At 43.9% G+C, this 26,945-nt stretch overlaps 1 protein-coding gene across 4 annotated transcripts in view; it reads left to right on the forward strand.

Annotated features, from left to right (window-relative positions):
• The window catches only part of DNAJC21 (DnaJ heat shock protein family (Hsp40) member C21), a 705,789-nt gene that overhangs the window by 158,242 nt on the left and 520,602 nt on the right, over positions 1-26,945 (forward strand). For all 4 annotated transcript variants that reach the window (XM_069627111.1, XM_069627112.1, XM_069627113.1 and 1 more), the window contains exon 3: positions 1,123-1,246. In XM_069627111.1, coding sequence (XP_069483212.1) covers positions 1,123-1,246 — 124 coding nt within the window. The remainder of the gene's footprint in view (positions 1-1,122; positions 1,247-26,945) is intronic.

Below are 26,945 nucleotides of genomic sequence, written 5' to 3' on the forward strand. Positions count from 1 at the left end.
TGAGGAATTGTATGCCTAAATGACAAATACTGAGGGCCTAGCTCCAGAGGTGCAGGATGGCATTTTCGGTCTCAAGGCACAGCCATGGGGCTTCGCCCATCAAGCTGGAGGGGTTCCATGTGGTAATGTCCCTGCTTCGCCCTATTAAACTCCAACATTGCTTTCCATATGCAGATGTCAGTATCTATCATGTAGTAATATTTTGTACCCACTCACTCAATATGCACATACGTTTGGTCTTTGGTCATTTAGGGAAGGGCCTCAAAGTTGGTTATGTTTATTTTATTCAGTTTCCCCATCCTTCCCCGGGCCACTGTTTTTATTTTTTTTCGTAGCCCTGGGGCGCAGAAACAAACATTTCACAGCAACCGGCCCATAATGGCATCCCTGTTGGTTTTCTTGCAGCCTCCTCCTTTCCAAACCTCCCTGTTCTTCGGTTTCCTCCAAGGTTGGCTTTATTTGTCCAGTCAGTGTAGGGCCTTCAAACTGTGGTTGGGGTTGCGGGGTGGGGCGCACAGCCTGAAAATAATAGAACAAAAAAGCTCTTAAAAAATGCTGGCGCGGGATGGGTTGCTCTCTTGTGCATATCCTGTACTAACATGGGCTGACCCAGGAAATAAACCTGGTACACCTTCAGCCACTCGATTTATAAGCACTATGCATGTCCTTCACTGAAGTCCTGATTAAAACAAGCATTGGCAAAGCCAACTCGTTTTGACTTGTGAATAAGTATTAGGCATTTGTCAGGCACTGCTATTGGATGCCCAGGTAGCTGCATCATTTTACACCTGTTACCATCAATGGCCAGTTAATACCACTATGGCAGTGCCTGGCAAATGCCTTTCCCACGCCTACACAAAAGCCCAAACTGTTGGCTTTGCCAATACTTGTTTTATGCAGGATTTCTCAGAGTACATAAATATATTTTTGATGTAGGACTCCAAAAGGAATATATACTAATAGGTTAACCATAGTTAACTGCTCAAACGTTAGTAACACCTTGGGGGATAGTGTGTGACTTTAGACTGAAATAACGGGGCGGTTTGCTGTTGTGTTGCACGACTATTAAAGTACACATTGAAGCACATGATCAGAAGTGATACCCTATTTGTCTGTTCCTAGGTACGACAATCACCGGGAAGCTCTCCTGAAAGGAGGAAGTGGCGGAGAGTATGAGGATGACAGCTTGGATCTGCTACAGTATTTTACAGTTACCTGTTACTCTGGGTACGGTGATGACAACAAGGTACATTTTATTCTGAATAGAGATGTAACTTTACTTGAAAACCAAACAGAATGCAGCAGCGTTTCAATGCAGGCTACAATGTTTAGAAAAATATCAGAGATTACCAAATGATTTATATGAATCTATTACCATATAATTTATAATCCAGTTTAGTGCGTTATGTGCTTGGTACAGAGGGGGTCTGCTCTGACGTCTAAGATTCTGGGGTCTACTAATTAGTTATGGTAGGCCTAGATTTTTTCTATTACGTCACATACATGCACAATAACTCTAGATGTAATCGTACTCATGAAGTTAAGCAATTCAGACAAAAATAGATGTAGAAAAACAATTTTTGCTTTAATTTACTGCAGATGCATTTCATAGTCATGCATTTGTCATCTTTTTATGTTTTTTGTTTGTAAAAAAGTTCAGTGCAATAAAGTTAGAAAGGTCTTAGTATTCACAAGTCGTTAATGGGACTGAGTTGGCAACTGAATTGAAAATATTTTGTGCTTTTTGTTTGTAAAAAAGTTCAGTGCAATAAAGTTAGAAAGTTCTTAGTATTCACAAGTCCTTAATGGGACTGAGTTGGCAACTGAATTGAAAATATACAAAGCTAGAACAAAGTAGTGCTTTAAAATCGATGTGTGACCACCACCTATAGTGACAAGTGATAGTACAGGTACTCAATACAGAACAACCAGACTGAAAACAATAATGGTATAACAATTGGTTGTGTGTAGCCAGGCTAAAGGGTGACCTAACACGTGGTAGTGCGTTATGTGCTCCAATTTAATTTATAGAAAAAAAAGCAACAGATGTAACAATCAGTCATGACATCCTTTGTCAGAATCCAGCATGTTTCTGTAGACTATTTTGCTCTTTGCTCAGAGATTCTCGCACTGCAGGTTTACAAACAAGAACGAGTTTGAGACATGCCCTTGAAGGGCTCTACCACGGGCCTGATGGGTGGGCGGTTTGATAGTACTTGCTACAGACAATCCAAAACAATTATTTTTCCGTATATAATCACATTTACTTTTACTTTAAGGCAACCTTTCCTGCACAGAGAAAATGAAATTCAAAATATAACAAAGGCAGAGGAGCCAGAGCAAACCAATTATGTTCATGCCAAAAAATAAATATGTATACAGTGGTATAGTACCCTCTACCAAATTAGACTCGTAATGGAAGTACATTCAAGGTTAAACTGTCACTTGGGCCCAGATAGAAAAAATAATTAATTCATATTATATCTATGTGAATTCTTCCAGAGCAGAGCAATACTGGGGTTGAAAAACATTGAGGAAAAGATGTTTGTGAGCATATGTAGATATATCAGTGAAAATAACTAAAGTTGAATTGTGTGCGTTCCTGCGTGCGAGAGTGTGTGTGAATGAGTGCACGCTTGGGTGTGTGTGTGTGTATCGCTAGACAAAAACAATGTGTGCGAGGCCCAGCTTGCAAGAAAAAAAGGTACATCTAGTGATGCATGTTGCTGTTTATGGTAACATTGTGAATAATTTATTTTACATGAAAATAGTGTGTTTTCTGTTTTAAGGCAGTGGTACTCGAATTGAATTAAATATTAACATGGAATTTGCTGTGATACGAAGCATCCCACATCATACAAGTCCAAATACAGGAATGAATGCGCTAACTTCAATTTAACATTTAAGAAAAGGTGGAAAACTACTAGCTGCACTGCATTCTGATGCTTTCCCGTTACATTTATGAAACTAAACAGGAATGTAAAATTACATGTACTATCAATGCCAGGACTTAAAAAACATGATTTGAGAGTTCTGTTTCAGCTTATGTTTTCAGTAACGAAAACAAATGAAACAAAGAACAGCCCCAATGCTGGTGAACGAACGTGAGGTTCGGCTTGAGGAGGAGATGTTGGGAGATTCTTTCCTCTCAATGTTTTGTCGGTCAGCAGGAGAATGCCCGAAGACCAGAGCCACAGTCCTGACCCAGGGCTGGCTGCAGGCTCTGCCTCCCTGGAGGTCGACCGGCAGTGGCTGCAGGCTATCCTTTCCTTGGAGCCTGTGGCGCATTGTGTCTGAGAGTTGAGTACGGCAGCGACTAGCGCCACATGCCGTGTATGGATGCTTCCCAGGATATACCTGATGACGCAAAGTGAAGGTATGTGTGGTGAGCTCCCTGGAGAGTGTATTGGGGAATGTTGGAGGTTTACTGAGGTCTTTTTGTTCAGATTCCTCACTCTCCTACCCGGTAGGACTTGGCATGCCTGCCTCTGTTTAGCACTAGCATGGCCAGGTTGTGAGGACTGCTGGTTTTTGACGGCTGCCTGCTTTCTGGGCCAGGGTAATTGCTATTGCAGTGACTATATCTAATAATCTTCTCCTTCTCTTGCTCACATGCTGTATATTGTGTAAAGTGCACTGCGAGTAAAGTTCAGCAGTGCTTAGTGATTTTGATCTTGAAGACCTTAAGGCTAAGTAAGTCATCACACCCACAAAGAAAAACGCTTAGCAGCTACGGACCTGTACAAAGGGCAGGCAAGCTACGAAGCCTAATAAAGAGAAAAATGCAAACAAACGAACTACAAAAGAACTTATTTCTATCACGGTTCATTCCAAAGATATTGTATCGGCGGATGTAGGGGTGGGGAAAACTGCAGCTTATTTTTCGCCGGACAGTAGCAAGATTGATACGGTCCCCGAGATATCCATTTTGAGCAGCAATATACCATCTATTGTCTCAAGAGGGGGGCAATTGGAGTCATTATTGCCTCCTACTGACCATAATCGGTTACTGGAGTTGCGTTTTAGTTTAGAATGGGTCTCTGTTGGCCCCTGCATGCAGAGTAAATCGATTCACAGTTCGGAAGACTTTGGGAGCTTCATGGGAACTAATTGACCCAAATCACATTACCTGGAAAGGATTGTTGCTCTTTCTATAATGACCCTGCCGCAGACCGCTTTTATAGCTGCTCAAGCACCACCGCTGAGACTGATGATACAGAATTGACAATTATTAAAGCCCTTTTTACACTCTGCTCGAGTATAACACACAAAAATAAATCTTTGTGTAATGTGGTGTGTAGAATTGTGGACGCGATCTTACAAAATATTACAGGGGTTGTCCCGGTGGGGGCTCTCGTAAATAATTTATTGAATCTGTGAGTTGGGGTTAGGTGGAGGGAAGAACTGATGAAATCTGAAGATAGAGGTGGCTGTTCATGAGAACCTTTTCTTTTTTTCTTTTTTAAACCTTTATATTGCTTGACGTTACATCAGGGACATAGGTGGACAATACATTGCGAAATACCATCTCAACAGTATAACCATACAAGGTCTAGTTCCGGTATTTTGCACATTGTGTATACATGAGAACTGAAATAGGTGCCAAGTAACAGTCATGCTCACCAGCATTACAGTTGGGGCATCAGCATCTCCAGTATTGTCAGTGTTCAGTGATTGCAGATAGGTACGGAAAGGAGGGACATATGTTCGTTGGTCTGCTGGCTGCCGATTGCATAGCGACCCAGTGTTTCTCCATGTCAGAAGCCCATGTGACGGCGTGGAGCCATTGGTCCAGAGTGAGACTACAAGGGCGTATCCACAGTAACAACATGCTGCATATCGCTAGTAACATATAAACATCTGCCAGTTTCCTATAGCTATGCCGAAGCTGTGAAACTCATGAAACAAGCATGTCATTGGGCATGGTGCAACCATACAGTCAATCTTCGCAGACACAGCTTCGCATAACCCCTCCCAGAAAGCAAACATTTTTGAACAGGCCCAAAGCATATGGATATATCCGGCATTAACGTTGCTACATCTCAGACACTTAGAGGAGCGTTCATGTGACATGAGGTGCGGTCTAGCAGGGTTGTATTGATATCTATGCAGAAGTTTAAATTGAATTAAGCAACATCTAGAGTTTAAGGAAACCTCATGAGTACGAGCACACATGGAATCCCAGGTCTCGTTGGTTATATCAATACCTAGGTCTCTACTCCAGGCCCCTCAAAGCTTAAGTAGCGGTTGGCATGCCCGGTCCTGGAGCAGCCTGTATAATCTGGACACCCCCCCCCGCAGGCCGATGTGCCCTCCATGACTAGTGTTATTAGTGAGTCGTTGGGTGGGGTTTTGGGGAGGGAGCACCTGTTCTTGATTGCTCGGCGCAGGCCAGCATAGTAGGAGGGGCGCGCTCTGAGGAGCTCGGGCAGGTCCTGCCACTCTGTGAAGGACTACATCACATAGATATATAGGAGGAGACCATAACCGTCCACTGACCAGTTGCGCGCAGTCATCTTGCCCATCAACAGGGTTCTTGGCAAGCAGTTCCACAGGGGAAAATCGCTATGGAATGGATTGGGGACACCCACCTGCTTCCAAATTTTTCCCCATGCAAATATCGTAACCCCAGCTGGGTCAGCATCACCGAGACGCCGGTCCAGTGGGGGAATAACCAGGGATCTCATATCTCGGGTTCCAGCTGTCTGCTGCTCCAGCTTGACATGAGGAAGAGGGCTATCAGAATCAAACCACTATGCCCCATATTGAGCCTGGGCCGCGATCCAATATCTCTCAAGGTTCGGAGCAGCCAACCCACCCTGATTGTATGGTCTCACCAGCGTGTCCCATTTCAGCCGGACAGCACCCGAATGCCACAGGAAGCCGTTGATCGCGGATTTAAGTTTTTCGAACAGCTCGGCCATAAGCTAGAGCAGAACATTTAGGAATCCATATATTAGCTGCAGGAGCACCACCATTTTGAGGAGTGAGACCCGTCCTGCCACCGTGATTGGTAGCTTTGTCCATTCGCTTAGCTTTTGCAAAAGCGTCGAAAGATAGCCCCCATATTTCTGGTCGTATAGTGGAGTCTGGTGCCGCGTGATAACACCCAGATATTTGATCTCTGATGGGGACCAGATGAACCCAAGGAGGTCTTGCGGGGCATCTGTGGGGTCTGTCAGTGGAAACAGTTCGAACCTGATGCAGTTGACCCTGAGTCCGTAATGGTACCAAAGAGGAGAACATCGTGCATGATTGGTGCGAGGTTCGCTTCAGGTTTGCGCACATTTATAGCAGTGTGTCGTCTGCATAGAGTGAGATAATTTCAGGCTCTCCTGTAAGCCTCACGCCTCTGTGGGCATGCTTCTGGCAAATTCTATGTATCAAGAGTTCAGTCGAAACCCTTGCTTGTGTATAGGCGCCTTACAAATAAACATTACCATACCATACCATACCACTGCAAATATCAGGGGTGAAAAAGGGAAGCCCTGCCTAGTCCCCCAGGCGATGTCGAACTGAGCAGAGAGAAGGCCATTAACGTATACCCTGGCCAGCAGGAGGGTGTAAAGAAACCTCACCCATGAGCTAAAACGGGGGCCAAAGTTGCTCTTTTCCAGCATGGCCCACAGGAACCGCCAGGATACTGAGTCAAACGCCTTTTGCATATCTAGCGCTGCTGCCACCGCTTGTGCCTCCGGATCTAATGTTGAAAAGATGCCTAAGGTTAAGGGCTGTGGAGCGCCCCGGTTGTAGTGCATGTGCGGAAATGAGCTAAAAAACATGGAGCAGGTCCGCAGCCATTTTGGACATTCACTTCTCTTACAGCAATGAAAGCACACGTTTTCGTGGGCTCAGTAAGCAAATGTGAATTCTGCAACGGTTGCAAGGTCACATAATGATGTCAGATGAGCTAACTGTGAAGGATAGTTGTTGTATTGTCCGCTGAAGGACGAGCCAAATAGGGAGTTGGAGCTTTGCACTTGCAGTGATAAGGGGTGCTGGGAACGGAGGCGAGAGAGAGAAGCTGGGTTTTTCCACCCTTTGCTCCCAATGCTTGCTGTCTGCTGTTCGGCCCAGGGCAATCTTGTAACCATGAAGAGGCGGGGATTCCCCATAAAGATAAGACGTATTCCTCATGGAAAACAGAGAGAGTTGGACTCCGGGTGATGCAGTCTCGCTGAGGAGAGGACGCTCCGCTCCAGACCCAGTTATCACGAGTGATCTCTCTGCCTACTTGCTCTGGGAGTAAGCAATGTCGTGGTGGCCGAGATGAAGGTGTCTTCTGCAACCATACTAACAGTGATGCTCTTTTTCTATGTTTATGTATAATCTACTACATGTTATGTTTTAGTTTTGTGTGCATGTATATAGTGTGTGAATAAAAAGGGCCTGTAACGAGCCATTTTTGTATTTTCATCTATTGGTCTAAGTGTGATTCATTGCCTCTCCGAGTCCAAGAACTTTTCTGGGTCCATGTAATAGGGTGCGTGAATCTGAGGTCCCTACACGGAGTCGAAAAAGCAAACTACTGGTATAAACCCAGATTGATCAGAGTGAATAATAAACGCCAATTATGGGGCAAGCCGAAGGACCAACAGCCTGGCGAAGACCTTCACATCGCTGTTTATCAATGAGAGGGGGCGATAGGGAACGCATTCTCGGTGTTCAGTAATACTGAGATAACCGCTTCTCGCAAGCGTGGGGGGCAGCCTCCCGGTTGCGCAGGATTCTTCCCACGCGGCAGACAGTCTGGGCGCCAGGCGAACCTTGTAGCATTTATAAATATCAGTGGTTAGGCTGTCAGAGCTGGAGGCCTTGCCTGATGTGAGTTATTCAATGGCTCTCAGTATCTCCTTACGGGACATTGGGCGATCTAACGCCTCTCTAGTTTAGTTTAGTTTAATTTATTCATTTGTCTTTCGCACCAGACCCGAGGGTATGAGGGCGCCAGAGCAACAAGGTTATTCACAGCTTGGTTACAGGTTACAATGCATTACAGTAATTACAATGGGACAATAGATGGTTGAAGCAGACATGATAAAGGCAAGAGTTTACAGATTTACAAATATACACATTTACATAGTTTATAGCAGTGAGGTAGGTTGGGCGGAGTTAGCGGTCATTGTTCTTTAACCATTGTATGTAGTTTTGTCTAAAGTGTGTGTAGGTTTGGGGTGTCCTTAGAGAGGGTCGTATGGAGTTCCAATGTTGGGCTGCTTTTACCTGGAAGCTGTTACTGCCCATTTTGGTGCGTTTGAACCTGGGAACTGTGAGTAGATTAGCGTTGGAGGATCTAGTAGGTCTGTTGGAGGTGTGTTTACTTATTCTGTCAGCTAAGTAGCAGGGGGCAGCTTTGTTGAGGCATTTGTGTGTTAGTGGGGCTACTTTGAATAGGATTTTATCTGTAGTGTTGAGCCAGTTGTGGGCTCTCCTAATGTTAGAGATGTGTTCTCTCTTGGGGATGCTAAGCGCTGCTCTGAGAGCGTTGTTTTGTAGCGTCTGTATTTTGTTAGTAACCTGTTTGCTAGCTCCTACGTAGAGGGCGTTACAATAGTCCAGTTTTGACAATACAAGGCCTCTGGCTAATGTAATGCAGCTCTGGGTGGATAAGAAGGGTTTGGCTGCTCTTATAAGCTTACATGTGTAGGCCGTGGAGGATGCCATAGAGCTAAATTGTTTATGGAAGGAACGGGAGGAGTCAATGTATATTCCTAAGGTTTTCACTTCCTTGGCTACTTTGATCGGATTCCCATCTATAATGAAGCTAGTGTAGTTGTAAACCAATTTAGTTAGGTTTGTGGTGGAACCAAGTATGAAGAGTTCAGTCTTGTCATCATTCAGGCATAGACTGTGAGTTGCCATCCATGCCTGGATGATGAGGTACACCCTATTCACAAAGGCCAAATCATGGTTGTAATCTCCTGTCAACGGGATGAGGATCTGGGTATCATCGGCATAATTAGTGTAGGTGATACCCAGACCATCTAGATCATCAAACAGGGGCTTCGTGAACACGTTGTACAGTGTAGGGGAGACGCATGAACCCTGGGGGACTTTGCATGGGATCGGAATGGGGTCGGCGGCAGCTGTGGTGGAGAAGACCCGCATGGATCTGTTGCTGAGGAATGACTCGATCCAGCCGATGGCTTCTTGGGAGAAGTGGGCAGCTGAATCCAGGTGATTGCATAGGATTTTGTGATCCACTAGATCGAATGCCGCCGAGAGGTCAAGGAGAAGCAATAAAGCAGTTTTCCCTTTGTCTCTAAGAGTGTCAATTTGGGCCTTCAGGTCGATAAGGGCGGTTTCTGTCCCGTGTTGGGGCCTGCGGCCAGATTGCCGAATACCGAGGAGATGGTTTATTTCAAGGTGTTTTTGGATTGTCTTGTCTAATATCTTAAGCAGGAACGGGACGGTGGTAATGGGTCTGTAGTTAGTGGGAGTGGATGGGTCAAGAGAGGGCTTTTTGAGAAGGGGGAGGACCCAGGACTCTTTGAGGTTGCTGGGGACGGTACCTGAGGTGAAGGAGGCGTTGATGAGTCTGGTGATGAATGGCGAGCTTCGATGGATAGCACCAAAAGCAGGAGATCGTCGACGAATGCTTCGATATCGGACGCAGGTGCCGTATGGTTGTTTGCGTATAGCGACTCATAGAAAGAGCAAAACTTCTTGTTAACTTCAGAAACGGTATGGATTAGAGCCCTGTCTGCTCTTTCGATCAGGGGGATATGGTGAGTGCTGTTCTCTTGTCGCGCCGGTCTGGCCAATAGTCTGCTAGGGTGCCCCCCCTCTCCATATTGTCTCGCGGCTCCGTGGTCGTGGAGGAACTTGCGCTCCCGGACGGCCCGATCCCTGAAAGTATCAAGGGTGGCCCCAATCTCGCTGAGCGTGACAGTTGAAGGAGTCGTAGCGTATTGCACCTCAAGCTGAGCGAGCAGGGTTTCACTCTCCTGGATGGTCCGGCAGATCGCTCTGAGGATCCCAGATTCCCAGATTCCTTTGCCAGGGCCCTGCCGTGGATGTAGACCTTAAAGGCGTCCCACAGGGTAGCATGAGAGTCCACAGTTGCAGAGTTAATCTCGAAGTATTCGGCGATACAAGATCCAAGCTTGCACTCGAAGACAGGTACTAGAGGCGCATTTGGCTTAAGTCTCCATGATTGCCCAGTCCTGTGCTTTTCACACCATGCTAATGACACTGTCACCGGGGAGTGGTCGGAGAAGGTTCTGGGCAATATTGCCATCCTATTTATCTGCCCATGAGGGTATCAGACAGCAACCATCTGTTGTTCCGCAAGTGCGAGTTGTGTGCTGTAGGCTAAAAAGAGAACTTGCAGGACAGCGGGTGCAGCAGTATCCAGGCACCAATAACACCCATTGAAGCCTGCCCCTAAAAAGTGGCCTGGTCAGCTGCCGGGTCTTAGTACCACATCTGTCCAGATCTGCATTGACTATGGTGTTAGTCACTGCTCCATAGTATGGGAACCAGGGGGTATTAGGATAGTAGGGAAGTCAGCTGGGAGTAAAATTCAGGATCGTCAATAATAGGGTCTATATTTATTCAGAAGAACCACTTCCCGCCCCATCAGTATACATGCAACAGAATGTATTGCACAGAAGGGTTTATGTGCCATCTTGTGAGGGTATCTAAGAGACTTATGCAGTGGAGTCATTTCTCCACGGCTCTGGATGGAATAGGTAGTGTAGTAGCGCTGTGCACCGCAGTTCTTAGCAAACCTGTCGCTACCCATAGCCAGCGCATGCGTCTCTTGTAGGAATAGGACATAGGCTTTGTGACGTTCAGCATACAATTGGAGCTTCTTTTCAGGATTGCCTAACCCTCTAACAGTCCAGCTCATGAATAGAACCCCCTCATCCCACATTTAGTCAGTAAGTATATTGCAACCTGGGCCTGGCCTGAGCCCGGAGCAGGTACTTCTTTGCATAAACAAACCAGAAATGAGATTCACCCCACATCCTGGATTGCAAGTCAAACAGAGGAGTGAATCCCCAACACCCGTCCAACCAACAACAATTGCAACTCTTTATGGAGGCTGCGCACTCTCAAATGCGAGACATGAAAGGCAAAATTATGTGCACATTTCAAATTACCAATAAACAATATGAAAACTGTAGTTATTGCCTGTGGGAGATCGCACAGCGTAGTGCGAGCGGGTATATCCCGTTCCTGCAGGGCGGCCCAGTATAGTGGCAGACCAGTGTGTCAGACCCATAGTGGCTATGCAGGGAAGTGACCGTCTAAATATTTTGAGGCCTCCTCAGGAGTGGTAAAGAAATAAACCTTTCCAGCGTGTTCAACCCCAAGTTTGGCCAGGTGTAGTGTAAAGACTGGTAGGGGGTGTCTATACTTCCGCTCTCTATATGGTAGAGGAGAGGCACAGAGGACCCCAGCCAAGATTCTCAGATTGACCCCAGCCAAGATATTGGTAACGTAGTCGAGCAATCAAGGCCTAGCTTCTCAGGAGGTGATGCGGGCTGGTTCTTAAGTACAGTGTAGTCCCCGAACCCCCACAAAGGAATGTCCACACACTGTATTACTGAAAACACAGTCTTTATATAATAAATGTTCAAAGGTATGTACACGATCACAATAACGCACTTTGTACTCGGAAGTCAATAATGATAAATATATACAATTCTAAAGTGGTACCACTTATGTTATCGAATCTCATTAAAGTGCATCAACTGTACGGTTAAAATGTCACACAGATTAATAACGAGGAAACCAGCGATAGAGATAGGAAGGAATGTAAGAAGGTTGAAACAATAGGCAGAATTGTGATCCCTACCCTTAGGCACAGTTCTGTGTGGAGATCCCCCCCACCTGGGCAACCTGTAAATAAAGATATATAGCACAAGCCCAGTCCATATATTGTCCGATAGTCTTCTTCCTATTAAGGTTTTACCCCCCCAATGTACCTGGTGGAGTAGAGTTCTCCGACGATGCGCCGACCGATCCTTCTTGAGTGCCCCCCTTTCAGGCGGGAGCCACGGATCGTCGAGAGGTGTCGGGGAACTTGGCGTTCGGTGTCAGGGAATCGACGGCCCTTCTTGAGTGCCCTCCCTTTAAGGCGGGAGTCACGGGTCGTCGAACGTCCGACGGTGAACAGGGTGAACTACGGCAGGGAAGTGGCAGCTTCGTTCCTAGCGTTGCTCATCGACGCCAGAGCGTTGGCGTCCTGCAAGGAAGAGGCGTGCGGGGCACCTCGGTGACGATAGTTCTGGACCGCAAAGAGATGATGTAGAACTGTGGCCCAACAAGGGCGTCGAGTCGTCGGCGTCTCTGCGGTCTGTAGGTGGCGGGAAACCCACCGGTGGATGCTCCTCGCTCGCCGACGGTCGGGCCTTCTCCAGCGGGAGACAAGCGGATGGCGAAGCAGACGAGAGCGTCCGATGATCAATGGAAGGTCTTAGGCAAACGGGAGCACGGTGGCTCCGGTCGGCGACGGCGGTCGTCGACAGTGCCGGACAACAGTCCGAGTGCTTCTCCTTAGAGTTCCGCAGCAGTCCCCGTATCGGGTCGGCAGCCTGTCGAAGTTCTGTCTACCAGGGAGCGTTGGCAAAGATCAGCTGTGCACGATGGTCCCTCGTAGCTCGGGAAGAGGACGCCTTACCAGGTCCTCTCTGGGTCAGTCCTTGGAGGCACAGCAGCTTTCGGATTGTGAAGGACAGCAACATCAATTCTTCTCGTCCAGCAGGGCTTCAAGGTCAAGCTTCAGTTACTCCAGTTACTCGTCGTAGTGGACTTCAGCTTCTGAACCCGATTCCTAGCAGTGAGAGGTCCCCAGATATACTGTTGATCTCCCATTCATTCCGCTGGGTCACACTGGAGCATCCAATCACGACTATGGGCATTCATGCAGGCAGGCAGCCAATCGGGCACACGAGGTATTCAGGCCATTCACTTCTCTCCAGACACTCACAACAAGTTATGTGTATTGGGACAAGTACCGAGCCATTCAACACTCCAAGCTGCATTCATACCGGTTTCGGGGAGGGTTGTCTCAGTCATAGTGTCAACCACCAGATACTAGACACCCACAACACAGAATGCATATTTGTCACACACTCTATTCACCCATGTCCCACCCACAGGAGATACCCACAACATACATCACCGGGTAGGCTCCAGTTAGTCTGGCCGGGCCTTCACAACACCACCATATATGGCACTTCCATCCAACAGCCAGTCAGGGGGAAGGGACAGAGTCAGGGCTTCCCAGGACTTTGGGAAAACAAGGTAATGTGTAATTGAAAGCAAGAGGCCACCGGGGCCATCTTGTTTTCCATCAGGAATCAACGGTACCCAATGGCAGGGCCGGGGTATCCCAAAATGTAGGATACTCCCCGCACCTGTCAATTTCAGCATGGAGCTGCCACCAGCCTATACCCTGCTCTGTGGGCCACCCACAGGTGCCCAAAAACATACACTAGGGGCACAAGGTTGTACCCCTACCCATGGGTGCCATAAGGGTATCCCACGGGTCAGTTCACCAAACCAAAAGAGAGAGCTGCACCGCCAGGAGTCCCACATGAACTCCTGTGCGGAAAACACGACAGAACACACGATAAAAAGCAGTAAAGGACAAGGATACGGAGGCCCTGTCCCTCCGATGCATTTCCATCATCACATGTAGCATAGAGGATTTGACCTCCAGTTTGCTGAGCTGTTTCTTGGCAACCAGAAAGGTTTTGCGTTCTTGTTGTATGGCAACAGAGAAATCGGGGGTAAAGGTGGATCCTGGCTGAGCCCAGCAGTAGTTCTCCTCTGGCTCTGCCTGCTCGCATCCCTGTTGCGATATTTGAGGACTCGTGCTATGATGGGCCGGGGAGTAGCCCCGGGCCTAGGTTTCGCAGCTAGGGAGCAGTGGGCGCATTCGATTGCATACTGCAACTACAGCTTTGGGCCATCCAATAGGGAAAGGAAAGCGCGTTCCACAAATTCCTCCATGGGCCACTCAGTGTTGTCTTCCGGAACCCCGATTGCTCAAGTTGTTGCTCCGTGATCGGGACTCTAAAGCTTCGTTCTTTTTGCTGACATCATGTACCTGTCTCGACAACGAGGTGACCTCAGATCTGAGCGCCAAGATGTTGTCTTCAGCCAAGCCCACTCTAGTTACAACTTCTGTGACACAGGAATCAGTCTTTTCCGTGCAGGCCTTGATAGAGTTGATCGTGCCGCTCATACCACTGAGTTTGGTGTGCAGTGTTGTGAATCCTTCACACATGTATTCCATCATCTTCTGAAGTTCTGTGGACTCACCAAGTCTCGGGGGGGATGGGGACCGTCAGCCTCACTGTGGGGTTTGGGGGACTTTCGCGCCGCCTTGGCAAACATGTTGCTTAAGCTTTGTTTCCTGCCTGCCCACTTAGTTATGGCAGCACAATGGTGTGTGTCTGGTTCAGCAGGGTGCGTTGGCCGCGTGTCAGCAAACAATGGTTAGGGTAGATAATGCGGCTTGGTCTGAGTCTTAAAGCATGGAGAGAATCTGGTCTATAAGGAGGCCCTGTGTAGGTCTCCGTGCCAGGAGGAAATGCCTGTATTGTGTGTGGAGGGGGTCGTATATCCAAAGTACTAGTGTGTGGGCCAGTAACTCAGTGCATTCCCCCAGTCCCACGGGACCCTGACTGCTGATAGATAGCTGCTAGGCCTGGCAGTGCCAACCTAATGCCGGGGTGGCGCATTATCCCATGCTGGCGCAGGAGGAGCGGTGGTCTCGCCAGCAGCAGAGCTGGTGGAGTAGCCCAGATCCCCTGCGTCAGGGAGGCAAAATACATGAATGTGCGATTCACCTGCCGCCTGACGAGTGATCCAGTGTCGCTTCCTCAGTGGCACGCACCAACACATCTTTCTGCTGGATCTGCGGGCGCACCAGCCCCAGGGACAGAGGAGAGGCACTGCCGGGGCGCCGTGACAAGACCTGGCGGGGTAGCGCCATCAGGCGCTGCGTGCGGCACAGGCCCCGCCATAGGGGCTCGGGATTCACCAGTATTGGCTGCCTTAATGACAAGCCTAAAACTAAACTGGATGCCCCTTTGCCATCCTTAAGGAACAGAATGGTATTGGAATTGGACTCTAATCTTAAAAGCTTTCATTTAACTGATAATGAATTGGAATTGGCTTCCTGCAGCACTTTACAATATGCAAGATTGAATTGAAATGGCACTGAAACGAACGGTGCCTGATAGTAAGAAATTGTCATTTGTTTTTATATCATGGAACACCAGAGGTTTTCACTCTTTTCTTAGAAAACCAGATGGTTTTAACGTGCTGAATTCTGTGAATTGTTTTGCATTGCAGGAGACCTGGCTGACTAGTGATTTATCTGCTGATGGTTACACTATTATCCCGAGTTATGCACAGAAATAATCGAAGGATAGACCTTTTGGCGATCTTATTATAGATGTTAGAGTAGATGTTCTCTTCCTCTTCTTCTTTCTCTTCCTCCTCTTCTTTCACTTCCTCCTCTTCCTCCTCTTCTTCCTCTTCTTCTTCCCATTCTTCCTTCTTCTTCCTCCACCATCTTCCTCCTTCTTTCTTCTTCTTCTTTCTTCCTCCTCCTCCAACGCAACCACGCCCCGTAGGCATAAGGACGCTCACACTAAAACAAGAACAAAGACACACAAGCACAGAAAGAAGCCCTGAAAAGAAGTTAAATAGTATCAGCAGTAAGAACAACTTGGGCAAAGAGGTGCATTTTTTAATTTAAATTTCCAATTGAATGGTTCCAGCAAGACCATGCCCCTCAAATCCAGTGGAAAAGTGTTCCACAATTTTTGGACAGTGGCAACGAAAGCTCCCTTGCTCACCAGTGCCAATGTAGTTCTTTGGACCCATAGTAGGTTTGAATCATCGATCTTAGTGTTCCTCTTTGGCTTTTGGCCAAATAAGCAGGACTAACGCCAAACAGACACTTGTGCGTAATAGTTAGGATCCAGTGCGAGCTACTGCTTCAATGGGAAGCCAATGTAAATCTTTCCTTGCCTGTGAAACATGATCCTGCCTCTTCAGTCCCTCCACGACACTCACAACACTGTTTGGAATCACAATCTCTTTTGCTGATGCCTTAAAAAAAGGTAATTAATTACTATAATCCAATTTAGTCCTATTAATGGCCCTGTCAATTGTGGCACAGTTCTCTTTGGTCCGGAATGGGCGTATTTGCGTAAGTAGTCTAATATAATACGCTGAGGTTAAAACAAGATTGTTGACCTGTGCAGTCATCATCATGGATTGGTCAAAATAGACCCCAAGTGTTTTGACTTTTGGCAAGGTAGCAAGTTTAGAGCGGAAGTGTTGGTATTTAGACCCAAGCTTACGTAGCCTACCGGAAATTCCAGTGATCATGAGCTCGGTCTACTCATCATTCAGTGCTCCCATTTTTGAGCATCCATGATTGAATCAGGAAATACACCCTGTTGACCTCCTCTGTATCCTTTTCATAGACCCCTTACAAGGGGATCAGACACCGAGTGTCATCTGCACAGTTGGTAAAAACCATCCCCTTGTATTGAGTACCTTCCTCACTTGAAGAATGCTAATTCCCTGGCGCCATTGAAACGATTCTGCTCACCTCTGGGAATTCGCAAATTGTAATTATTTATTCGGGGCGCATGCAAACTAAATCGGTTCTGGATTACATAGAAATAATTTTAACAAATTGGCAACAAGAATGTCCAGATTGCTTGGTGATTTGAATACATATTGTCTGCCTACTGAGCAAAGTAGTTTGTATAATGATTTAATTAGGAGCCAGCTTGAATCAAATTTGGCTGTATTGTGAGACGGATACGATATGTCATTTTTTAACCTTCTGGATATCGATACTACATCTGCCATTTTTACATGGCACAATGATTTCTATAGGCTGGGGACTGATTACTTTTTCATCTCACGTGCACTGAATCAACTATTTGTCGGTTATGAAGCAGTTGTGAATGATCTCAGTGATCACGCGATTATAAAATGTGTACTTTAACAAGAATTGAAAGTATATAAAAGGTAACATGTTGTAATTATCAAGGAATTAGATTGCGCTGGAATAAGAACAACATAGGAAAATGTAACGCCATCTTCCGCAGGTGCTTTTTAATATGAATGATAGTGAGAGGGACCTTCTAGAATTGGACTAACAACAATGTTTTTGCTGAGATTACTAAGACACTGGATTTGCTTATTGAATCACAGACGTCGAGGGTTTGCTCGCAATTAAATATTAACTGTTTATGATGTAGTAATTGCAAAAAGAAAACGAAAATGTAATTCTGTGAACCGGGCTATTAAGAAATGTACTGCTGACTATGGACTAAGAATGAAAAAAATAGTTGACTTCGCTTACAGTATACTTGGTTAAGAAATCATAAAACATCTATACGTAGTACCCAATGGTAAATTATTTTCACTGCTTTTCACTTTAATGATAACCATACATTCTGGTACTATGTGCACAAGCATATGACTAGCAAGACCAATAAAGAGATTAATCCAATCTCAGAAATGTCTTGGCTGGATCATGTCAGTTATTATTATAGTGATAAGCTTCAGGTCCCTTCCAGTGAGCAGATTACGTATAGAAAATGTTGTACCTGTATGAGTGAGCGCTCTCTTGGCACTCTTTGGAAATGATATTGAAAATGAAATCCTTGAGAGCCCCTGGCCCTGATGGGGCTTCCAATATGACACTTAAAGAATCTCCTGAATTATGGGACATTCTTTGCAGAATAGTTACTAATGGTAAAATACCTGATAGCCAGAAATACTCCAACTTCGTCCCAATACATAAAAAAGCCCTGAAGTTATTGCTAGAAATTATTGGATGTTAGCTATGACCGATTCTAGCTCACTAGCCACTTGTTTGCTGTTAAAATTAAATGAATGGGCTCTAAGTCATGACCTCTTGAAACCTCAGCAAACAGGATTCAGAAAGGGGTTAGGTAGAATGTAGAACATCTAGACTCTTCTTTACTTGATTAGGTCTACTATTGCAGTGAAAGGCTCAAGATTATATATATGTTACAGGGTACGAAATTGAGATTCGATGAGCTGGAGCTGAAACCAGCTCCTGGATTTTGGATCTCACCCTGTAGGCAGGAGCTACCACAGGGTAAGCAGGAGCTACCAGAGATGCTCCTTTAACTTTTTGTCAATTTTGTATGAACCATTGTGTTTAAATGTGTGTTAGCTGTGTTCTATTCTTCTTCATTAACATTCTCAAATGCTCAAAGTTAATGTCACATTTACATGTTTGGAAGGCACCAGTTGGTTTTAGGAGCCAAAAGTAGCTCCTGGTGGCTGTTGGTTTCAAGCTAACCAGGCACTACTGTGCTAAAAGCAGGAGCTAAATAGCTCCCAGCTCCCCTCAATTTCGAACCCTGTGTTATGAGGATTACACAGCTGCATTTGATACGCTCTCTAGGACCACTGAGGCTGCGATGTTAATATATTTAGTTCTAAACGAGCAGTTCTATAATGAAATCACTTTTCACTTTCGGGATTAGAGTAAATTATAATGGCCATCTTTCTTCTCCAATGGATACTAATAAGTCATAAAGCAGTGGTGTGTTCTGACCCCACTTTATATATGACTTCTAAATTGCAGCTCTAAATGATGTATTTGAAGGCTGTAAGAATTCCTCCCGAAACCCCACTTGTGTGGGCTTGTGGCCTATCACTTGGCTATCCTACGCTGACAACACCATTATTATGGATTCAACGGCTATTGGTCTTTGGCGTAGTTTGGTTATCAATAACTCAAAAGCAATGATTTAGAAAATGTTACCTGAAGGATCGATGATAACTGTCATTGCGGTTGTTGAGGTTTACATGTATTTTGGAGTACCTATTAATCCTCTAAATCAGTGTATTCTTGCTCAGACTATTACAAATATGTAAAAATCTTTGTCCAATTAAATCTTTTATTACTACCCATGGAGGATATTCAATCCAAAGTATCTTTAACATGTACAGAGCTAGTATCATTCCAGGGAACTTGTATGGATTGGAAGCCCTTTATTATAATGAAGTTTTATGGCTTGCCAAAGGCAAACATTTGTGTCGTTGTTTGGGTCTTCCCAATTTGAAATGATTCTTTGTGAATTGGGTCTGACCTCTTTAACCACTTTATGGAAATGGCACAAAGCACTTTGTTTGAAGCTTTTAGAGGGTAATGATATTGAGACACTGTACACTCCTTTAGGAAATGTGATCTTAGCTGCCATTACTTTGTTTGGGACTTTGGAGCAGGAAGTGGAAATCTTTCATCATTTCATTGGTTATAAAATGCATGCCCCTTTTAGTTTTTCGTTGATATGAAACGTAAAGCAAAGTTGAGGGATAGAGGATGGTTACTACAAAATATCTGTGAAAACCAGATATAAAGAATATATGAGACACAGCATTCCTTTCCCTGAATCTTTTAGTTACTTGATTAAATCCAATAAAACTCAATTGAGGGATTTTATTATGTGTTTAAGGTTTAATATTTTATATACTTTTGAATTTATGGGTGCTTGGGGTAAAAATAGACTATAAAGCGAGATGTTGCAGATTATACAAGGAGGAAGTTGAAACATCGAGGCATGTTCTTACATGATGTTCTAAATTAACTGACCTGTATAAAAAAGGATATCAAGTTTTTGTCTGCTGCTTAAGTCGTATAGAGACTGAGTAGTTTTGGGGTACTATTTTCTCAGGAAATTCATTTGTTATTACGGCTGCTGCCTTCTATATAGAAGGAATTTGAGAAGAAACTTTCCTCAAAGACTGATTAGATTTGATATGTAACTTGAAAACTTCCTTGAAGATTGAATGGATATTATGTGTTCTGAAATATGTATTTCTTTTTTTAAGTGTTTTTGTACTCATTTTTATCCTTTTTCTTATTTATTTTTTAAATCTCTTTTATTAGAATGTCGTTAAAGTAAATCACAGAATAGTCAAATACAGAAAGGAATAGTTAACCAGAGAACACAAATCAAAACCTCGTAATGAAATAACAGATCAATAAGCAAACAACATAATCAAATAATCCCCCCTGACATACCAAGAAACTGTTAATTGATGTAAACAATAAAAGAGCAAAATACAACAGTTAAAGTCATCCAACATAGAACACACACACAAACACCAACAACACATAGACATCAAACAAAACTCCCAAAAGGAAAAAAAAGACCCCCCCCTTTTATTAGTTATTTGTCTTCCTTTTTTCACTTCATACCCCATTTTCTTTTTCCTTCCATACCCCCTACCTCTGTATCATCTCTACCCACAACTCATACAAATCCATAGCCTACATAGTCAATCATACAAGGCATTGAATGGACCCCAAATGAGACTGTATACCTCTTCTTTGTCTTTCGCTCTAAAGGAAAGCTTTTCAAAATTTGATAAGGTGCGCAAATCAACTAACCAATCCTCCACTTTAGGCTTCTTCCTAGTTTTCATAACCCAAAGGATCAGTCTCATGACCACCAATAAAGCTTTATTTATCCAACCACCATATTTCGAAGAACGCCTACACCTACCTCGACGTAAAAATAAGATGATGTTCCCACCCGATCTCTGTAAAACTACATCTAAAATTAAATCAATCCTATCAATCACATCAACCCAGAAATCTCGAACTGTAGAGCAATCCCAGAGAAGGTGTATAAGGGTACCAACTTCCTTTCCACATCCCCAACGTAGATTATCAGCTTGTAGCCCTAGTTTAAACATTTTAACTGGTGTCCAGTATACCTTACCCACCACTTTCTGCCTAATCAGACGCAAGTTCAAATCCGTACCCACATTGGCACTTACCCTAAGAATATCCTTCCATTCCTCATCTGTAAAATATATATTTAGATCATCTGACCAGACCAATCTCAATTTATCCCATGCCTCAACATGTATTTTCCAAGTGCATAAAATTCATATATGTACATACTGAATACTCTTGGCCTGTAAGCAATTGACACAGTGCAGGTTTGGTTTCTAATGAAACACCAATCATTCTTTGCCTAAGACAAATCAGGGAGCTCAGGTCGTCATATTTTTTTGTCTCTCGTTCATGCAACCCATATTTCCTCTGTATGTCTTCAAATGTCAAAAGATAATCACCATCTAACATATCACCTACTGTTAAAATCCCCTTCCGAACCCAAGTCTGCCAAATCAAACATCTGTCGTTCAATTGTAAGACCTTATTATGCCAAAGAGAAGCATCTTTACTAAAACCATATGACTGGCCATTCTCTCTAAACCACCCCCGCAAGGTTTGCCTGCTTGCCACTATAGACTTCAACTTCAGTCTATTAACCGACATATTGCCCATAGTATAAAGGCTATCCAAACGATAAGGACTGCAAATCCCTCTCTCCATGCGCAGCCAGATAGCACCTGCAAAGTCATCAGTCGTATAATAATAAGTCCCCTTCTTAAGCAGAAACGTTTTACAGTACTTATACAAGTCAGGATATCCAAAACCACCTTCATCCACACTTTGCATCAACAGAAATCTAGGGCTGCGCGGTCTTTTCCCCCAACCCCCACAAGAAACATTGAAACAGTTTCTCAATCTGCAAAATCTGTTTTTTTAAATTAAGAATGGAATTGACTGAAGTATATATAACACTTTCGGCAATAAAATCATCTTTATTGCATTTATCTTAGCCCATAATGACAAATGAAGTCTCTCCCATTGTCTTATTGGATACACAATTTTATCTACGAGTTTATCAATATTAAATTGCACAATTTTCCTCAAATCACCAATGATATATATACCAAGATACTTAACACAAACAGGGGACCATTTGCAATTCCAAACCTTCAAAATATCCTTACTACATTCATTAGACAATGGGAATATCTCAGTCTTGTCCCAGTTTATCTTATGACCCGAAATATCACCCACTTCCTCAAACATCTGTTTCAGAACCAATCCACACTGTTCAGGATAAGACAGCAGGACCACCATATCATCAGCATAAGATAAAACCTTAAATTCCACATCCCCAACACATAAACCTCTGATATCTCCACATTGTCTAATATAAGCCGCCAACGGTTCAAGTGCTAAATCAAACAAAAAAGGCGATAGAGGGCACCCTTGCCTCGTGCCCTTGGACAAAGAAAAAGACTCCGATATTAAACCATTTATAGTCACCGTCGCCCTAACCTCATAATGAATACACCTAATCATTTTCATAAAGGTCGGTCCAAATCCCATTTTTAATAAAGTGTAATCCAAAAACCTCCAATTACCTCTATCAAATGCTTTCTCTGCATCAAAAAACCCAATCAACCCTTTTGATTTCTTATTATGATGCATTCCAATGACATCCAATACAGTCCTGATATTATCATATCCATACCTACCTGGGATAAAACCCACTTGAGACTCATCCACCAGATCACCCATATTAACCATAAGCCTATTTGCCCAAATTTGAGTAAATATCTTAAAATCCACATTCAACAGTGAGATAGGTCTATAATTACTGCACTTCCTGTGATCCCGATCAGGCTTAGGAATGACCGTAATCCTTGCATCTGCCATTGAATCACATATCGACCCTGACTCCAAAAATGCATTAAAAAGGACAAATAAAATAGGTGATAATTGCTCAACAAATTTTTTATAAAATTCCGAAACAATCCCATCCGGCCCCGGCGATTTTCCATCTTTCAATTGCAATATTGCAGCAGTAACCTCAGACACATCTATGGCAGACTCCAGAACCAATTCTTTATCATCCCGAAGTCTCAAGAGGTGTACCTTATCAAAAAAAGACTGCAAGTCAGTTTCAGTAGGACGTAAATGCTCCTCATACAACCCTTCATAAAATAGTCTAAACTCCTTACAAATATCTTCACTTCTATGAAATACCTTACCTCTGTCATTTTCAATAGACGAAATACACTTGTTCACCATCAGACCGTTAAGTTTATTTGCCAGAAGCCTACCATTTTTGTCCCCAAATTCCCAAAAGCGTTGTTTCGTATAAAATAAACTCTTCCCTGCTTGTGAATGCAAAAGCATCTTTAATTCCTCTTCCAAATTATTCAATTTATGTTTCATGCAATCCATCCCTGTTTGCGCACAATTCCTTTGTAAATCCACTATCTCCTTCTCTAACCTCTCAATTTTTATTTTGTTTCTCTTTTTAGCATGGGAATCAATTCGCCCCGTAAAACCGCTTTAAAGCAATCCCAGACAATTTTAATGCAAACCGATCCATTATTTTCTTCAAAGTATTTCTGTAAATGTATCTAATCCCACGTTAACTAGAGGGTCATTAAGTGAATTGCCTTGCATTCTTCATCTCATATTCTTTTTATGAATACCATGTAAATTGATTTTCAGATCTATAAGCGCATGATCAGAAACATCTCTCCTCAATACTAGAAATAAACGTCTGATCAACTATCTTATCACTAATCAAAACAAAATCAATCCGAGAGTAAGAATTATGGACCGGCGAATAAAACAAATATTCCCTATCTCTTAGATGATGAACTCTCCAAATATCTACCAGATTATACTTAAAAGCAAACTGTTTGGGGAGAGTAGCCGCCACAAAAATGAGCCTAGTCCCAAGACTAATCTACCACTGCACAGCACTGCCAACCCACATTCCAGGAAAAGAGCTTAAAGAACTGCAATACTGAAATTCACATGGGGGGAGGGGCAGAAGAGAGCCCGAATAGCTAGTCGCATAATGACCAGGGGCCACAACATAGGAGGGCTGGGAGTCCCAGAGATCACCAGATACAAACATGCCGCCCAACTAGCCCCAGCGTTCACCTGGTTGCAGTCCACTTACCTCCCATACTGGGCACATATAGAAGAAGCATGGTGCAAAGTCCCTCTGCGCGACCTCCCACACATACGAATCACAAGAATGCAAACAAACGCTCGACCTCTGAACACGACACTCAACACAATAGCAAACTGGAAAGCAGCATTGCGTAAATGGGGTCTTACAGGCGTCATAGGCCCACTATCACCTATCTGGGGCAACCCAGAGTTCTCCCCAGGCCGACACCCTGTGAGTTTCGCTATATGGAAATCCAGAGGCCTACGAACAATATCAGACTTCCTGGCAGGAGGCAACCCACTGACATTCGAGGAGTGTAAAACCAAATTCAAGGTCCCAGAAACTGAAAGATTCAGATACACCCAGTTAAGACATTGGTTATCACAAAGGACCATCAAAGAGAAAGGCTCCAGAGAACTAACACCGCTAGAACGCACAATGACTGCAGCACCACCTAAGGGGCAGATATCCACGTTATATCGGCTGCTGGACAAATACGACCCGCAACCAAAGAAAAGTATATGACCAACTGGGAAAAAGATCTGGGGCGGCCCCTGGACGAGAGCACCTGGAGCAAGATATGGACGAGGAACCAGAAATGCTCCCAATGCACCACCAACAGAGAAGGCAACTACAAAATCTGTTACAGATACTATATCACTCTCGCCCAACTGCACAAATTTGACCCAAACATCCCATCCGGCTGTTGGCAGGGATGCAAATCTGAAGGAACCCTGTTCCACATGTTATGGACATGCCCACAAGCTGAAGCTTACTGGAGAGAAATCCTGAGCCACATAAAAGCAATCACAGGCCTTACCATCTCCTGGGACCCAGGGATAGTACTACTAGGTGACACAGGCGACGGCAAACTCCCTCTCACTGGACACCTGGCTCGCCTATGTACACAACTCCTAACAGCAGCAAAATTCACACTTGCCCGCCTTTGGAAGAACCCAACAGGCCCATCAATCCCGCTGTGGTGGGCAAAATGCTGGGACACAGCAGTCGCAGAAAAGATCACCGTCCTACGAGCAGGGAACCCGCGCAACTTCCAGAACACATGGGCCCCATTCATGGACTTCGCAGAACAATTTCCAACTCTGTCCCGCAGACCCCCTCTCACCCGCTGGTTGGGTTAAATAAGAACTCAGAAGCATCACAGCAACAGAACTCCCTTCCCCACCCTACAACATTAGGGACCGAACGGAACTAGAACCCAACGCCCAAAGCCCGTCCACACAGATGGGCAATTAGCTAAACCGTGAACTCGGCTTGCGAGAATTTGTAACAAAATCTTATGAAATGTCTGATGTACCGTTGTAATGTTAAAATGCAAATAAAATGTTATATTGAAGAAAAAAAAGCAAACTGTTTTAATTCCGCACTTAAGTTCCCATTATTATACCTACAATCAGATCTTCTGTCCAGTTCACTATCCATCACCAAGTTAAAATCACCACCTAAAATAATTGCCTCACCCTCCATCTCCCCCAAAAGATCATCCAACTTCCTGAAAAAAACCCATATCCGGAGCACATGGAGCATACACTGTCCCCACAGTAAGTTTCTTCCCGTTATGTAATGTATCAATTAGAAGAATACGACCCTCGTGATCCTTTACTGTTTTCTCAATTTTAACAGACAGTCCCTTCATAAACAAAATACTAACCCCCCTAGATTTGGTATCATAATAGTTCGATACCACTTGTGGGTAATTACGAGTAGACAAATAATCCCCAATCTGTTCACTGAAATGAGTCTCCTGAAGAAACACAACATCTCCTTTACTCCTCCATACCCGTGCAAAAACCTTCTTTCTTTTAAATACACATCCAATACCCCTAACATTCCACAAAACAAAGATTAAAGGATCAATAATTCACCACTAGAATTATCTGCATTTCACACAATCACAATCCCATCCATTGACATAGACTTGTCTCATTAATTCCAAACTTGGAAGAAAAATGAGAATCTCCAACCTAAGAACAAGAAAAGTTAAAAAGGAAAAAGAAAAATTTGTGTCAAAAAAAGAAAACCCCACCCCAGAACACACAAAAGACAACAAAAGATTATAATAAGTAAAATTATATACACACCAATATCTATTCAGAACTATACTTACCAGGCATCACAGGCCAACATCTACAACCTATGTATAAATCTTCTATCCTACTTTAAATCATAACAAACCAAGAGTACTTCAATAGAATAATAACTAAAGCCGCAGAACCCACTCCCATAAAGTATAAGACCAATCATCCAACTGCTTCTTGAACCTTGATCGACAAATACCACAATTCCCCCATCCCAAAAACCCCTCCTTAAGTCATACCATTAAATGTAAAAAAACATAAATTCCGTCATTATCCATCAGTATCACACTTATCCTACAGAAAACACACCCACAGACTACGCATCCAACTGCACCCAAGTACAACCTATACCTTCCCAACCCTCGATCACCAACCAATTCTAGTCCAAGAAAATAACCGTCCATAACAACCTACCACAAAAAGACACCCCCATTCCCAGACACACCCATTAAACAACCATTGCACCATCCAATTCCCAGTATAATTACAAAACCAGATCCCCGGGACACCTAGCATTCACCAACACCAAGACAACTAGATCAAAGCATATTACAAAAAGCAAGCACCTCACAAAATCTCCCATCGAGCCACCACAAATACTAAGTAACACCATACATCCAAATCATTTGTTGCAATCCCTCACAGAAACAAAGAGAACCTTCCCCCACACAAAACCATCTATCAATATCGGACAGTATAACAAGACAGCATAACAAGAAGCCAACAACTTTTTTTGGATTGTGTATTTTTAAAATGTGTACAAGGTTTGAAATGTAAATCCAAATGCAGAATATTTTTTTTTTAAACTTTATTGGGTGAGAAAAGTGAGCAGTGGTTTGATATGCATGATTAATATAGCTTAAACCTAGTTACTAAGTAACAGATATGGCGAACCTGAAGGAGGACTTTGACTACTATGTGCCATGTTAAGTTTTTTTTTCAAAATATAAACAAAACGCCTATCTAGCCCTACCGATATGAAGGGCGTTCCCTGACTAATGAAACTAAAATGAAGGGTGGTCGT

Source organism: Ambystoma mexicanum, chromosome 6p (assembly GCF_040938575.1).
Source record: "Ambystoma mexicanum isolate Mex_15411 chromosome 6p, UKY_AmexF1_1, whole genome shotgun sequence".
NCBI classification, from domain to species: domain Eukaryota; kingdom Metazoa; phylum Chordata; class Amphibia; order Caudata; family Ambystomatidae; genus Ambystoma; species Ambystoma mexicanum.